Consider the following 14,672-nt stretch of genomic DNA (forward strand, 5'->3'; position numbering starts at 1 on the left):
TACAAGTAGGTTCCAATTAACAGTCAAACCAGGATTTCTAATGACAAATGAAATTTCTGGTAAACAACAGTCTTAGTCTGTCATTCCATTGTTGAACTTTTGAGGCACATTGCAAGAGTTATTGTTCTTGATTTACATGGTAGATGAATGCATGGTTTTCTCAAAAATACAGATCTCAATACAGAAAAAAACATTTTAGTAAAAATATGTGCATGTACTATGTAGACTGAATAAACATCATCATTTATTTGATGGGTTTTTCTGCATTATGAATCATAACTACGGTGTAGAGGTCTGAATTATATATGAATTGGTACTTAAACCAACCTTTACATGGTAATACTGTCAATACAAATGAAAAGAAAAATGAAAATAAAACAATTTATTGTACATAAAACAGTATTCTAGAAAACTGTAAAATTAACAATGGATTTATCAGTGAACATGAGTAAAATACTTGATTAACTAAAAGCTATAACTATTTACATACATAAAATAAAAAAAGTACATACTACATAGAAACAAACACAGAACTTTAAAGGCAAAAGAAATAAAATATTTGTATTTCGTGTTTCCTACAAGATGGTCTAAGTCAACGCTATAGAAACCAGTCTGAGGCCATAACAAAATAATTTCTAGGACTACATTAACATCAAGAGCATGTTTATAAATGAAACACAATTTATTCCGATCTAGCTCTAGAAGGAATAGTTCTCAAAGAAAATTAGAAAAATGAATGAAGACTAAGATAGGCTTGACGAGTACTAATTCGACATCTACACATACTAATAGGTGTTAATTGAAATTTTTCTCAACGTAACGAAAAGAAGTTAATGCATCATTGGTCAAAGGCTTTTTTTTATATTTTGCACTACTCATATAATAAAGTATTCGAAAAAAAATATTTCCAGATTTTGAACAAAATTAAGCATTTTAATTCATATTTCTTTTAAAAAGCTTGTACTTTTGAAACCAATCTTATGAACATGAAAGCAGAAAATTAAAACAAAATTTCATTACAAGACAAAACATTCCTATCAAGTTATCCACTTAAGTAACTTGATGAATATATTAATGACAACACTGAGATCAATACTTTATGATCAAAACATGAAAACAATAGAATAAAACACAAGTAAATAATAAAAAACATGTATTTCAGGTACAAAACTGCTTGTACTACACAAAAAAAATAAAAATTGTTCTCTGCTCTTTTTACCCTTGCAGAGAAAAAAGAAAGTAATTATACTACAAACTGTGCAGTACATAGTTATATATTTAAGAGCATAATCTAAATTTAAGTAATTTAAATACAAATTGAATAGTTCAGTTTCAAGGTATAAAACTACTAGTCCATTCAAGCTTACGTCCAAAAGCTTAATAATTTCATCTGCAGTACTTCCTTTAAGACACAGATTTTAGCTACATTTTTATTGTTACAATTAACAGTTCTACGACAAAATGTCAGTTACAATTGCACATATATTTTTCATTATGTTGGTAGTCTGATATCAATTATACCATAAAGTGAGAACAGTTAAAAAATTTGAATTGTCAATAAAACAAAAGATAAAAATTCCTACATTTAATGTTTAAGTAACAGCCCACCTAAGTATATGGCAAAATTAATTATAAAATTTCATTGAAAAAAAGGTCAAATTTTGTTATTTTTATAAAAGTTAGAATTAGGCAATTCATTTATCGAATAAACAAGGATTTTTTTGTATGAAGCCTTCTAGAAAAAAGTTGTGTGAATTGACAAATACCATAGAATGCTGTCAAAATAAGAGTTACCTCCCCTTAAAGAAACTTCAATGCATTTTATTTACCCTTTCCAAGCACCAAAGGTTGATTTCACAAATAATTCCAGTGTAAAAATAGTTGCAAGCCATGTAGCTACAATAAAATTTCCTATTTTGATGTCATTACCTACAACCAGTAATACACTTATGATTTTTTGTGAAATCAATCACAGATGATACAACTTTCTAAAGCAATCTAAACAGCATATAAAAAATATGTAACCTCCCCATATAAATCACCCCTGCACAATTTTTAGCTAAACAGTTGCTATAAGCTAACTAAATGTACCTTAAAATACAAATGAGATTAGTATACCAAATAACTATCAAAAATTTAACAAACATATTATGGCAAACCTTCTATTGTCTCATCCCAAAAGTGCAATGTATGTTATTGGAGCAAACCAACAATGAACAGCAATGTGAATTCCCTGATTATACTATTTGAAATAACTACATGTATCTGCTATACACATAACACACAGTGAAAATACATAAGAATTTGGTTAATGGCAATTAAAACTTATTTCAATTTTAGGGCTGGTAATAAAATAACATACATTTAAAAGTCTAACTACAATTAAAGGGCTACATACATTTACACTGCAGGGCAGGAGATTTTGTCATTTTCACTTTTTCATTAGAAAAAATCTCCCAAAATACAATTATTAATATTCCAAATAGAATACAGCAACTGAATAGGTCTTTTTTATTTCTGTCATTAAGTAGCACTCCAGTTAAGAATCATGCAAAATGTGATAAAAGGTTGGAAAGCCTACATATTTTTATTTTTGATATTTTGTTTAAAATGTTATCATAAACAAATTAAAATGTGGTTTTTCATATAACCCTCATTCTTAGGAGATGAAAATTATATAGAATGAACTGTTGAATTCAAAATTAAGGGAGACAGCCCCGTAACTGACACTAAAATACTGTTGGATTTTCAATGTGGATTTCCTCCTAAGTGCAGACAAGTTGGAATGAATAGTTAAACATTTCATCATATAGACCTATAAAGCAACTTAATAACAAAAATGAAAATGTGTAGCCTTTTTTGGGATGTATCACATATTACAGAATTTGTGTAATTCTTAAAAAGACTACTACTTAAAAAAATACAAGTCTAGATCCACTTTTGCTATGACTTGCCCTACACTGAGAAATGGTCCTGTTGTTTAAATTTTAAGCTCCTTAAAGCTTCGTTTTATTAACACAGTCAACCATATTTTATTACAAATTGAAAACTCCTGTATATACTCTGAATCAAAACATTGAAGTATGAATACAAGTAACATTACATGCAATGCCCACTGCATCAAGTACAATGATTGAAATTTACCTGGCCTACAGTGTAACACAAAAATATATGTATACAACATAATTTAAGGTAACACAATGCAGAAATAAAGTAAAAATAAGGAGGATGAAATCTTAGTTCTGTAAATATACATTATCAAGGGAGTCATATCATATCTTCTACATTTCATAAAATGACAAAATGATGTATTTCACAATTTATAATCTCAATTAAATTATAACTACCACAACAAAAGTCCTGATTTGAGACCATTCTTTTCAAGAGGTTGTACCTTCCAACACTCAAATCCAACAAGCTTTAATTTTCTACAATCTTGTTTTATTGTAGTGCCATATGTACTCTTTCCAGTTGTGGGCAGCTTTTGGACAGGAACTTATGGTTCCACAAATTAAGTCCTATCAAAATTCCTTCTTGTCCATAATGAGAAGTTCAGAATTAATCTAGCAGTACACGCATCTCAATATGACACAGGCATCTTTCTAGAACAGTCCTCAATCAAACTAACTTTCTTATTTTTCATGAATGAAAATGTCTATTCTTCCATATATACACATGTACAGCCCAATACAAGTGGGCAATTTTTTTTTGCAGAAGAGCAAAATAAAATACATTTTTGCAGTTCAAGGTGAACTTTTAAATGTACATACATGAATATACATATGTATTCATGAATACAGCCATATTAAAACCACATAAGGGCAACATTTCAAAATACAAAAGCCTAGATACAATCAATATTCATAACATACATATTCACTTTTGAAAAATATTGGCATTTCTAGCATTTTTTTCATTAATATATATTATAACCCATTTGCTAGGGGATTTAATAAAGAACATTTCCATCTTTAAAGCCCTTGTATTGATTTAGTTTTCTGTTTCTTCCACATGTGCTACTAAAATCATAAAAAAATCTTGGAATTCTTCTTACTTATCAAAGAATTCTGATCATGAAAATCATTCGTCACTTCCCATTTCTTTTGACATCAGTCAAACTTTGTCTATTTCATCAGTCCTATTAATAGAATTACACATATTAATAAACACATGAAAATACATCATATTTATCACATCAAACACTACAAAATAGTAATCAGCACTGATGTAAAAATAGAGCATAAAAATATCAAAAAGTTTATATATAGTAACATTCCTGATCGTGTGATGGTCTTGATGATGCAAGGTAGTTAAGTAATGCTGTTTCTTTCCCCCATCTTCTGTTCTCCCTCATCTACTCCATATCTACTTCACAACTGCAAAAAAAGATCAATTGTAAATCATTTTCCACAACTGTACATTGTCATTGATAAGAAAACTATTCCTTGAAAACTTATACATTTATTTCTACACGTAAATCAAGTAACCTTTTAGCAAGGGCCATAATTCCTTAAAACCATTTCACTTAGATATTGTTTTCATTTATATTGTTTGTTTTATTTGTTGGGATTTAACGTCCGAGCAGCAATAATTTTCATTTATATTTATCTTGGTGTGTGCACATACATGTACATGTATGTACCAAGTTTCATGGTTAAGTGACTCATTTTCCCATGGAAAGAGTGTCAACACAAACTCAGACCTGATGTGTGATGGCTAATTTAACTTATGCACATCAAAATAAATCTAAAGCCTTTGTTACCAAACAAAATAAAGGATTATAAAGCAAGATATGAATAATTATGTAATTTCCGACAAACTATGAAATGATAACAAAATGAATAATGAATATACTCATTGCCAAGGCAAGAAAAGATTAGATCTATTATAAATAAGAAATTGGTGTTTTCAAGCATAAAAAGAGTGAAATTAGCAAAATTTAGATAATGAAATACTTGTACATAATGTAAGACAATAAATATTTAATAGTATGAAATTGATAAGTTTTAAAATAATATATTGCAAGGGTTTTGGATTTAAGTAGAAACGTAAGCAAACATAACATGTACAGAAGTGTACAACAGTTCCATTCTCATCATGGAACATTTAAGGCTTTCAGTCGCAGATCTAGTGGTTCCATACGTCAGAACTCTGTCAGAAAATTTTGTAAAGTTCACACAAAAATGAGCAAATAAATGCCTGAAACCTAGCTACATAAAATGTAAAATTCCCCTTTTCAAATTGGGCTTTGCCGTGACCCAATAATACATTTTTACAAAAAATTACAAGAAAGTACCATCTAGCCTTTAGTGAAGAACAACTATCACTAAATGATACGGTCTTTATGTATGGCAACACAATTAACAGTGAACAAAATTCAACAAGACCCCTAATTTTCCTCTCTTTTAAAACTGTGGTTTATTTTTTAATAGTTTTTTATTTACTTTCTTGTCTCAGAAATTAAACTTAGGTACCCTTTTATTTTAACCTTGTACTATTATCTTACAGAAATTTCCTTCTACTGGTACATTGTATCTGAATACTATGAAAGAACTATAATGTAGGTGGGTAAACAGTTTTTGTAGTTTATGTGACATCAAACTGCCAATTAAAAATATCCCCATAACGTATTTGTTTTCTATCAATCAAAACTAAGATTTTCTGACGATACCCGAGTTCAAAACTTGTGTCCTATCCAACAAACCCCACCGATAAAAATAGATTGAGAGTATTGGCTACTAGAATTTTAAATATGGAGACACCCCCCAACTCACTCTTCCATATCATCTGTCATATCAAACATACTGCTATCCTGGACAATTCCTGAATCTGTGTAGGAAGCACTACAACAAAACACACACAACATACAGTAGTTTGTCTCACAAAAAGTCATTAGTGTAAAATTAATCCAAAGTTATGACATCATGACTTGAAAAATGCATTGTGATATCATTACTTATGACAAATTTTACACTTTAAAACCCAGAACAACTTCTTGTGAAACTGACCACAGGGTGTTTATGATCAACAAAATTCAAGTGTAAATGTCCTGTCACCGTGTACAATGTACTGGTATGTGATACACACTGTTGCTGAATGCTTACTGAAATAATGTCCTATCACTGTGTACAATGTACTGGTATGTGATACACACTGTTGCTGAATGCTTACTGAAATAATGTCCTATCACTGTGTACAATGTACTAGTATGTGTGATACACACTATTGCTTACTGAAATGCTTCTAATAGGTTAAGGTACTATATGATTACTAAAATTAAGTGTGATTTATAGACTAAATATTATCAGGTGCTTGTACGTGTACAATGAAATCTAATACAATGAGAGAATTGTTATTACAAATTTTCACAGTACAACCACAACCATAAAATTGTAATGGTGCTGATAAAAACTAAAATACTTTAAGAAAGTCATGAAATTAGAAATTTCACAACTTAACAGAATTTTCTCAAATTAAGAAATCTAATATCTACATATCTAAGTACATGGTATTGTATCCATTATCATCTAAACTGGAAACAAGATAAATTTGTCTTAATGTTTAATATCATAATAGAACAGAAAAGTCACAGTTGGAATATTTTAGTGTTAACTAGCAAAGAAGTAAATTAAAGAGCATCATACAAAGTTGCAATGAAAAGCATTATAGCTATACATGTACATGTATAAATGAAATGAAACTATAGAATGCCAATGAAAAGAGGCAATTGTAAAAAAACATATTTATGAAATATACTGTATGTACTGTTGTAAAGGTCAAACTAAGGGTCAATAGTTCATAAAATTAAATTGTAATGTTTCATTGGTATTTCTAGATACATGTGTGTGGTTTCCATATGCCTAATTCTGAAGTTTCTGATTCGTATTTATAAGAATGTGGTAAATCAATATATGCTTCTTAAATACAGAGAAACATGTCATAACAGACCCACATTAAAAATGAGATTCAGTTCAAGCATACAGTTTCAAAAAGCCAACATTATAACACTTTAAACAGATGTTTCATAACAGGTTTATAGTCCATTCAGGTTACTTTGTACACTGGAATATGATACAAAAATATTCTCACCATTAAATTATATTGATCCTTTAAAGACATGTATCTTGTTTACTTACAAGTAATTATTTTCTGAAATTTTGAACTTCACCAGATAATTAATTATAACCTTTGCTCAGAGCAACTTACCTTGAAGATCGGCAAGTGAAGAAAACAAGGCGTTTCAGCTTCTTGTTATAAAAGAAATAGTTGAAGGACCAGATACATCCAGCTTCTCCATATGGGTCAGAGGCCAAATCAGGGTTATAACTGTGACAAGAAAAGATGACATTAGTTAAGAGCAGGTTGGTTGTAGTACAGAAACTTATTTGTGAATCCTATGACGTTTATGAATACACAGAATGAGTAATCAAGGGAACCAAGGTTTTAGCGGAAATCAAAAGAAAGCAATCCAGGGACCAAACATGGCAAACAGACATACACAACTCGGACTCGACCAATAACTGGGAGTATGAACCAGGTACATGTATACCGGTAGTGTCCTCTGCTTTCCTAGAAACACCTGCGAGTTGCTCATGTATTTTTTTTAGTAAGACCTGTCTAAACACATTCCTGGATAAACCAGTAACCAGAGTTCTGTGTAAACCAGACATATTCTGCAGTCTCTTTATATCAGTTTCAAAACATTTGTACCTGTGTAAACCAGACATACATGTATTCTGAAGTCTCTCTATATCAGTTTCAAAACATTTTGTACCTGTGTAAACCAGACATATTCTGAAGTCTCTTCACATCAGTTTCAAAACATTTCGTACCTGTGTAAACCATGGATCCGGAAATGGACAAAAATGCCAGTCATCGACCAACAAATTTTGCAAATGACCGACGACAATTTTCCAATATCGGACATAAAAAAAGTGTCAACCCTTATAAATTACAGTCTGTTTGGTTTTATTAGTGTATAAACATCCTTTCTACCAGTCTCCTAATTGTTTATTGGAAATTAATTGACAGGTGTGTGTCAATTTAAGCCGAAGTGCAGCCACCTGTGACTGTGATTTACCTGTAACTGATTAGTTGATCGCATAATTGAATTAACGGTACACGTGGAGCCCCATTGCATTTACAAATTAATTGAAGTAACTCGGAGAATCTTCATACATTTATTAGTTGATTAATTAAGAAAAAAGATTGACAAGTCCACCATTTTCCTGCCGATCTTTCAGAGGTAATGAAAGCACACAGAACTGAAACTACAAATCAGTCGTAGTTTGTAATTATTAATTCATCAATTGAATCATTTTAACACAGAAGTCAACAGACCATTTAAATCAATATACAAAATGTGTTCGTGAATTTCTTTTATAAATAATCAACTTTTTTTTCATCACTCGGAAGTTTTCGGCTGTTATGTGATGAAAAAGTCCGAGAGATACGATGTTTTGTTTACATGTTAGAACATCCACATTTATTCGAAACCAAACTCATTCACTCGCACTGATATTTTGTAAAAGTCAGAGTATGTGATGAAATAACACACTTTCCAATATTTATCTTAAAATAACTACATACAAATGTTTTTTTAAGTTTATTTTCAATCGGAGCATGCAAAAGACTGACAAAAATGTCTGCTGAAGCTTGATAAAATGTTCAGCATGGGCTGTCAGAATTTCCAGACCCTTGGTGTAAACTAAACACTTAAACATTTTGCATAGGACAAGTTAATTATATCTGTCACTTGTCCTTTGGACTTCATACTGTTTGAAACTGTCAATCTTTTATGGAATTAATTTATGAATAATCAGTAAGAATGTACAGTAATATTGCCAAGGTTTAATTTTTAACAATTTATAGTCACATGTACATGTATATCAATTATGTCCATGTGTACAAATTACATAAATACATGTTGTATACATTGTATGAAGATAAATCTGCTACACAATTGATTTATCTTTATTTTATATCTTCAATTTTATTCAAACATGGCAGAGTACTTGTATGGAATTATTCATAATACCTGTAGATTTCACACTCCTGTAGGGAACATTCTTCATCAAATGATGTCCACAAGCTCTGTTTCAAAGCTCCATATGCTTCCCCTAGTGTGGCAAACAGCTGAGTATCTATTGTGTTCATTACCCACTACAAATAGAAAAATGATGGACCAAGGTAATTACAACAGTACAGTCCTGTTTATGATACTTGATGACTACCCACACAATACATGTATTTTTTACCATATTTTAAGAAAATGATTCATAGAATCATCAACTTCGTGTGATTTTAACATACATGTAGAAACATGAACTATGAAGAGATTAACAATAGTTAGAGAGAAATTTGAAGTCAAATTTTGTAGAAACTACAAAGAACCTACATGTACAAGTATATAGGTAAACATCATTGCTGGTATACATGTACACGTGTATAAGTGATTAGAAAAATAATGATTATATTATTTGTTTGTGGTGTTTTATCTTCAGACTTTGAATGAGGTATCCATGGAAGTTCAGAAAAGTCTCATTCTTCAGTATTTTTCACAGTTTGCAACGCTAAGGCAAGGGTTTGCTGTACATACATGTAATAAAGCGAATTATACCTCCAAACTTGGTTCTTTGCTGAACTCTTCACTTTTGGCATTACTGAAGTCATAGTCTGGGTTAAATGAAGCATTCAGCGTGGAAATCAGATAAAACAAGGTCTTAGTAGAAATTGTATCACACAGATAACTCTCCCCTTCACTGCCAGTACTCTTGCTGTAAGCCCTGTAAAAGATAACAACAGGCACATTATGTACAGAATGAACATTGTAATGCATATACATTTGTACATGGAAATATCATGTTCAATGATCCTCCTACTAAAAGTGAACTTTAGGAAAACCATCATACACATACTAAAACAGTCCTTTTTATTTATTACATGAGGTTATATAAAATACCTGCAAGTGCTCAATGCACATACATAAACACTGACATCAATCCTATGATTGAACTTCTACAGATGTATAAATTCAGAGTTTCCTTAATGTACAATGTTAAAGTACTCTTGCAGCCAATTTTAAACTCTGGAATCTCACATGTTCATGTACATTGTATAATTGTATATCAGCGAACTACATGTAAATGATAAATTTAAATCTACAAGTAAAACGACCTCCATACTGGTACTTACTTAGAAGGAGACCTTGAGAGAACAGTTTGAGGAGGGGATAAAGCCTGTAAATCTTCAGGACCCACTCCTCCCTCAGCACTGATCAGTTTATACAGTCTTTTATCGTTACCTGCCATCTTACAGGAATAACACTCAACTCTGTAAAAAATGTAAATGAATCAAATCAATGTAAATTGTACACTTACACATGTACATACTGTACTTACATGTATATAGTATTTTATGCATCAGTACAAACAAAAAATCATCATATTTTTTTGGCAAAACTACAGTATTGTCTAATAAACATATTCATTGTGAGCAAGGACTGGTTTTAAAATATACATAAACAATAATTAATTTTGATGTACAACAATATGTTGTACATGTACACCTATAACATTACATGCATGCAAAACTGTGTATTGAGTGTACTATGTAATGTACATGTACTTGCAATCATAATATTTTATGTGAATGTATATAGGAATCATGTATGTAGTTATGTATTACAATTGAATCATTAACTACAAGGTACATAAGCCTCAGGCTATATACATGCAGTGACTTGCTAAAAGAATAATAAAACTCTTCACAACTCTATCAAAATCCCAATGCATTTGTGTTTATACTGCAGTTTTTATTCAAGTGTTTTAACACTAAACATGTACATTTTCTTATTTTAACATGTGCAACTGTATACATTTAGTATTTTAGTAAGCAATTTGTCCAAAAACAATATAAGCCTATTACATAATATTACTAAAATGTCATTCAAACAAAGAATATTTAAACTCCTCTAAGTTTTCCAGTAAACCATCTACATGCAAGTTTAGGTGATTACTTACTGGTGTTTGTATGGCCTATATACATAAAGTGTTAACAATTAAACTTATTTGCAAAGACAAATTGTGCAAAGAACAGTGGCAGTAGACATTTGTGGTTAAAACTATCATGATTTATAGATGTGCTTACCTTCCTTCCAACTTGGAGCTACCCAGCTCTTGGGTTAAAGCTGAGTTAATTTGCTCAAATTTTGAATTCTCTAGCAACTTCATCTTGATTTTTTTCACTAACTGGTGAAGCACAAGCAAATCTTAGATATTACTATCTTTTACAATCAATTTGATTTGTGGTCAATCAATGACAATGTTCAATCAAGCGTGACTTGGGTGTCACTTGCACCTGTGGTTAATCAAGAGGCACTAATTTAATTAATTTAATTAGACAAACTAATAAGACTGAGTGAAGGATTTAAGGGCGGCAGATGACAGTTAATAGAAATGATACTACTTCTTCTTCTCGTTGATAAAACAGTTTGTTTTTGCTCACAATAGAAAAAGTCATTCATATCAACAACAATGAGCTCGACGTTTTCCATGACAAATTATTCAATAACACCACAAACTCACAATTATTGGACAATGTTAAAAAGTCTCTGTCAAATTCTCAGTCGTACAAATATGATTTGGTTCGTGAAAAACGTCTTTATCAAGCAATATCCTAGATCTTTTTTACTATTTCCTTATTACAGCTGATTTCGAAATTTTTGTCCCTCAAAATGTCCTTCACCTATCAACATATCCCAGAAATCCCCTGTACATCCGTGGTCTTACTATTTAGCGACAAGTGATGTACCGGAGAGATAGTTACATATGTCAGACCGAAAAACTAAATCCAAGGATTTTCATATCAGACTACTATAAAGAAAAAAAAAAAAAAAAAAAAAAAACTCCTTACAATCAATTATCAAGTTTCAAGTTTAAGCTGACTCCTATGCCGATATTAGTTATTTATCATCATACAGGAAAATCTGAAGAAGCTAGGCATATCTCACAAACTAATTATAATTTATCATTGAACATTCAGAAACCTTTTGAATATTCTTACAATAAATACAAATTTTACATCTTAATCATAGTAATTGAAACAATTCTCATTTGGCTGCTAAACATTTCTTAATCGAAATAAAAAATCGTAAAATTAAAATAATAATAATAATAATATCTGAAGGACAATGGCCTTTGAACCAAAATATTTACCTTCAGGGTCTACTCCAAGCCCGGGACTACCAGTTAAAGTACAAAAAATGTCACTTATTTTAGGTACAGCAATTATACTAGATATATAAACCCTCCATAAGACACGTTTAAGCTATGTAGCTGCGTGAAGTCGCTGGAACAGCCTCCAAGTCCTGCGAATTTCCTTTGTTTCTACAACACTCCTTTTTAAGTCGCTAATATTGTTAGCGACCTAGCTCTTGCACTCGTAATTTCAGTTCTTTATATTCGCGTATGATTTGCATAATTATATATTCATACTCCATGTAATGCTGCAGATCTTTGCCGTGTTTACCGCCATAGCGTAGTTCTAGCTTCATACTCGTGAGATAAGGTGTACTTACATGTAAATATCATACACGTGTGTTAAACGTATGTTTCTTGCTTGTATGGGAACGGGAAGTTTACATGAAATAATCGGTTAGCAGTGAACATTAACTAGTCACCGATTCAGACACAGGACTCAATACAAGACTAAATAGGTCATATACATTAGCAGTTTCCCGATCTCTATGAATATTAATTGCCAGTTGTTTAATCTGGTTCCTAATCTGGTTCCCTGGTCAATATCATAAGCGATCCAAATATCGCTACAACGTACATTTTGAACTTTTTTTAAATAGAATACACATGTCTATTTGTGTTTGTTTGTTTGTTTGTTTGTTTTGCCTGTATGAGAACGGACAGTTTTTCATTAAAAGATGAAGTGATCGATTAGCATTGAATTTATGCGAAGATATCTATATATATAGCCATTGCCAGTTGTTTAATCTGGTCCCGGGTAATTGAAAACGTTCGGGTCATCATGGTTACGAAACAGTGCGCAGTCATATCAAGGGGACCAAAATTTTAGTGGAAGTCACCCGCTTTTAGATATATCTCATTCGTATCATTTCGGATTTTGAAAGTAAGCCAAAATCAGCGACAGAAAATATTTGACGATTAGCGTCTTTGAAGACCTCAGTCTTTGATTTTATTTGGATACGGTTTCGGTTAACCGGTAAACAGCCTGTCAAACCATCTCAGTGCTGAAAATAGTTTTTCTCAATTTAAGGTATGAATTCAGCCATGGAAAGGTTAAAATGCTGGTACTCTGCTTGCAAATATAACTAAAATGTATTTTTATTATTAGTTCATATATAGTTATTTGACCGTGATATGACAGTGAGAAGCCATTGCCTATAAGCGAACATTTTATTTGGTTCACTGTAAAAAGCGAGTAGCTGTATGCACATGAGTCGATTTCGGCAGAGTATGTTTTTGATTTTAAGGCATTTATTACATAGTCTTAATTTTTAGATAATATTTGGAGAATCTTATTTTGTGCATTCTCTTCGCGACATGTATCACTTCCGGCCATTGTGTTAGGGGTTTCTATAGTAACAATTCCCTAATTCCATTTTGTCCCATTATTAACTTTTGAAAATATGTAAATTATGTTTGTTCAATACTAAAACAACCCCTAACGTTAACGAAGTTATACTTTTGCCATCATGAACTTGAGGATAGATATGATGTGTCCATCTCCACCATGAGAATAGAATTATCATTCATTTGTTCTCTTTGTCCTTGCTATATATGCTAGTATAACTGGACGTGTATACACGTATTATATAAGCAATTCGTCAGCTGTTTAGACCATGCAGATAAATTTTACTTTGCAGATGAGCCATGCTTCTCTTAGTGTTTCTAATGCTCCGGGTGTATGCTTGTTAACCAGTCCCTTACCGGCGTTCAGCGAAAGGGACTTTATATTTTCACTCCGTCAGTCAGTCAGTTAGTCCGGCATATCAGCGTTTGTCGTCATGCTTGAAGATATACATTTGATAATTGTACATAGCTTTACCATGGCAAGTTGTAGATCAAGTTGGAATTATGTTCCGGTTCGTAGATTCTTTGCTTAGTTGTGGCCCTTTCCACACTTTTTTGTCATGCTTGAAGACCGTCACAAGTTACAGGTCAAGTTTTAATTTTGTTCCGGTTTGTTGACTTTTATCTGAGTTATGGCCCTTGGGATTGGAAAATAATTAATGCAAAAACTCAGTTTTCCGCACTTTTTTCATCATACTTGCAGATATAGATTTGATGTTTTCAATGCTTAATCACGACAAGTTAAAGGTCAAGGTTGAATTTTGTTCTGTTTCTTGATATTTTGCTGTGTTATGGCCCTTGAACTAAGAAAATTATAAAACATTTGTTATTTGGTACATTGATTTGCCATGACAAGTTACAAATCAAGTTTCCATTTTGTTCCAGTCCTTTGGTTATCTACATGTGTAATGGTCGTAGGGTTTTGAAAATTAATGCAGCCTCAGTTTTCTACACTTTTTTTTGTTAACTCATTATTTTCATTTCAATGGGGTTTTTCCCTTTTGACATATTCACCACATACATTGTCGACTTATAATAAGCCAAAATGCGGTTACCTTTAGTTTCTCT

At 31.5% G+C, this 14,672-nt stretch overlaps 1 protein-coding gene across 2 annotated transcripts; it reads right to left on the bottom strand.

Annotated features, from left to right (window-relative positions):
• Positions 1-367: 367 nt before the first annotated feature.
• Positions 368-11,749, bottom strand: LOC148618115 (repressor of RNA polymerase III transcription MAF1 homolog). Of its 2 annotated transcripts, XM_088585983.1 has the most exons (7): positions 11,149-11,738; positions 10,195-10,332; positions 9,620-9,785; positions 9,038-9,162; positions 7,207-7,326; positions 5,775-5,843; positions 368-4,376 (listed from the first exon to the last, which is right to left on the bottom strand). In XM_088585983.1, the coding sequence occupies exons 1-7, from the start codon at positions 11,229-11,231 to the stop codon at positions 4,355-4,357; spliced, it is 723 nt and encodes a 240-aa protein (XP_088442109.1). In that variant the 5' UTR covers positions 11,232-11,738; the 3' UTR covers positions 368-4,354. The 2 variants fall into 2 exon arrangements, with proteins under 2 accessions (XP_088442109.1, XP_088442110.1); XM_088585984.1 differs by lacking the exon at positions 5,775-5,843 and having other exon boundaries at positions 11,149-11,749.
• Between the last annotated feature and the right edge of the window lie 2,923 nt (positions 11,750-14,672).

The sequence above is a fragment of the Perna viridis genome, chromosome 5 (assembly GCF_037379345.1).
Source record: "Perna viridis isolate PV_CMFRI_1.1 ecotype Kerala chromosome 5, ASM3737934v1, whole genome shotgun sequence".
In the NCBI taxonomy this organism is placed as follows: domain Eukaryota; kingdom Metazoa; phylum Mollusca; class Bivalvia; order Mytilida; family Mytilidae; genus Perna; species Perna viridis.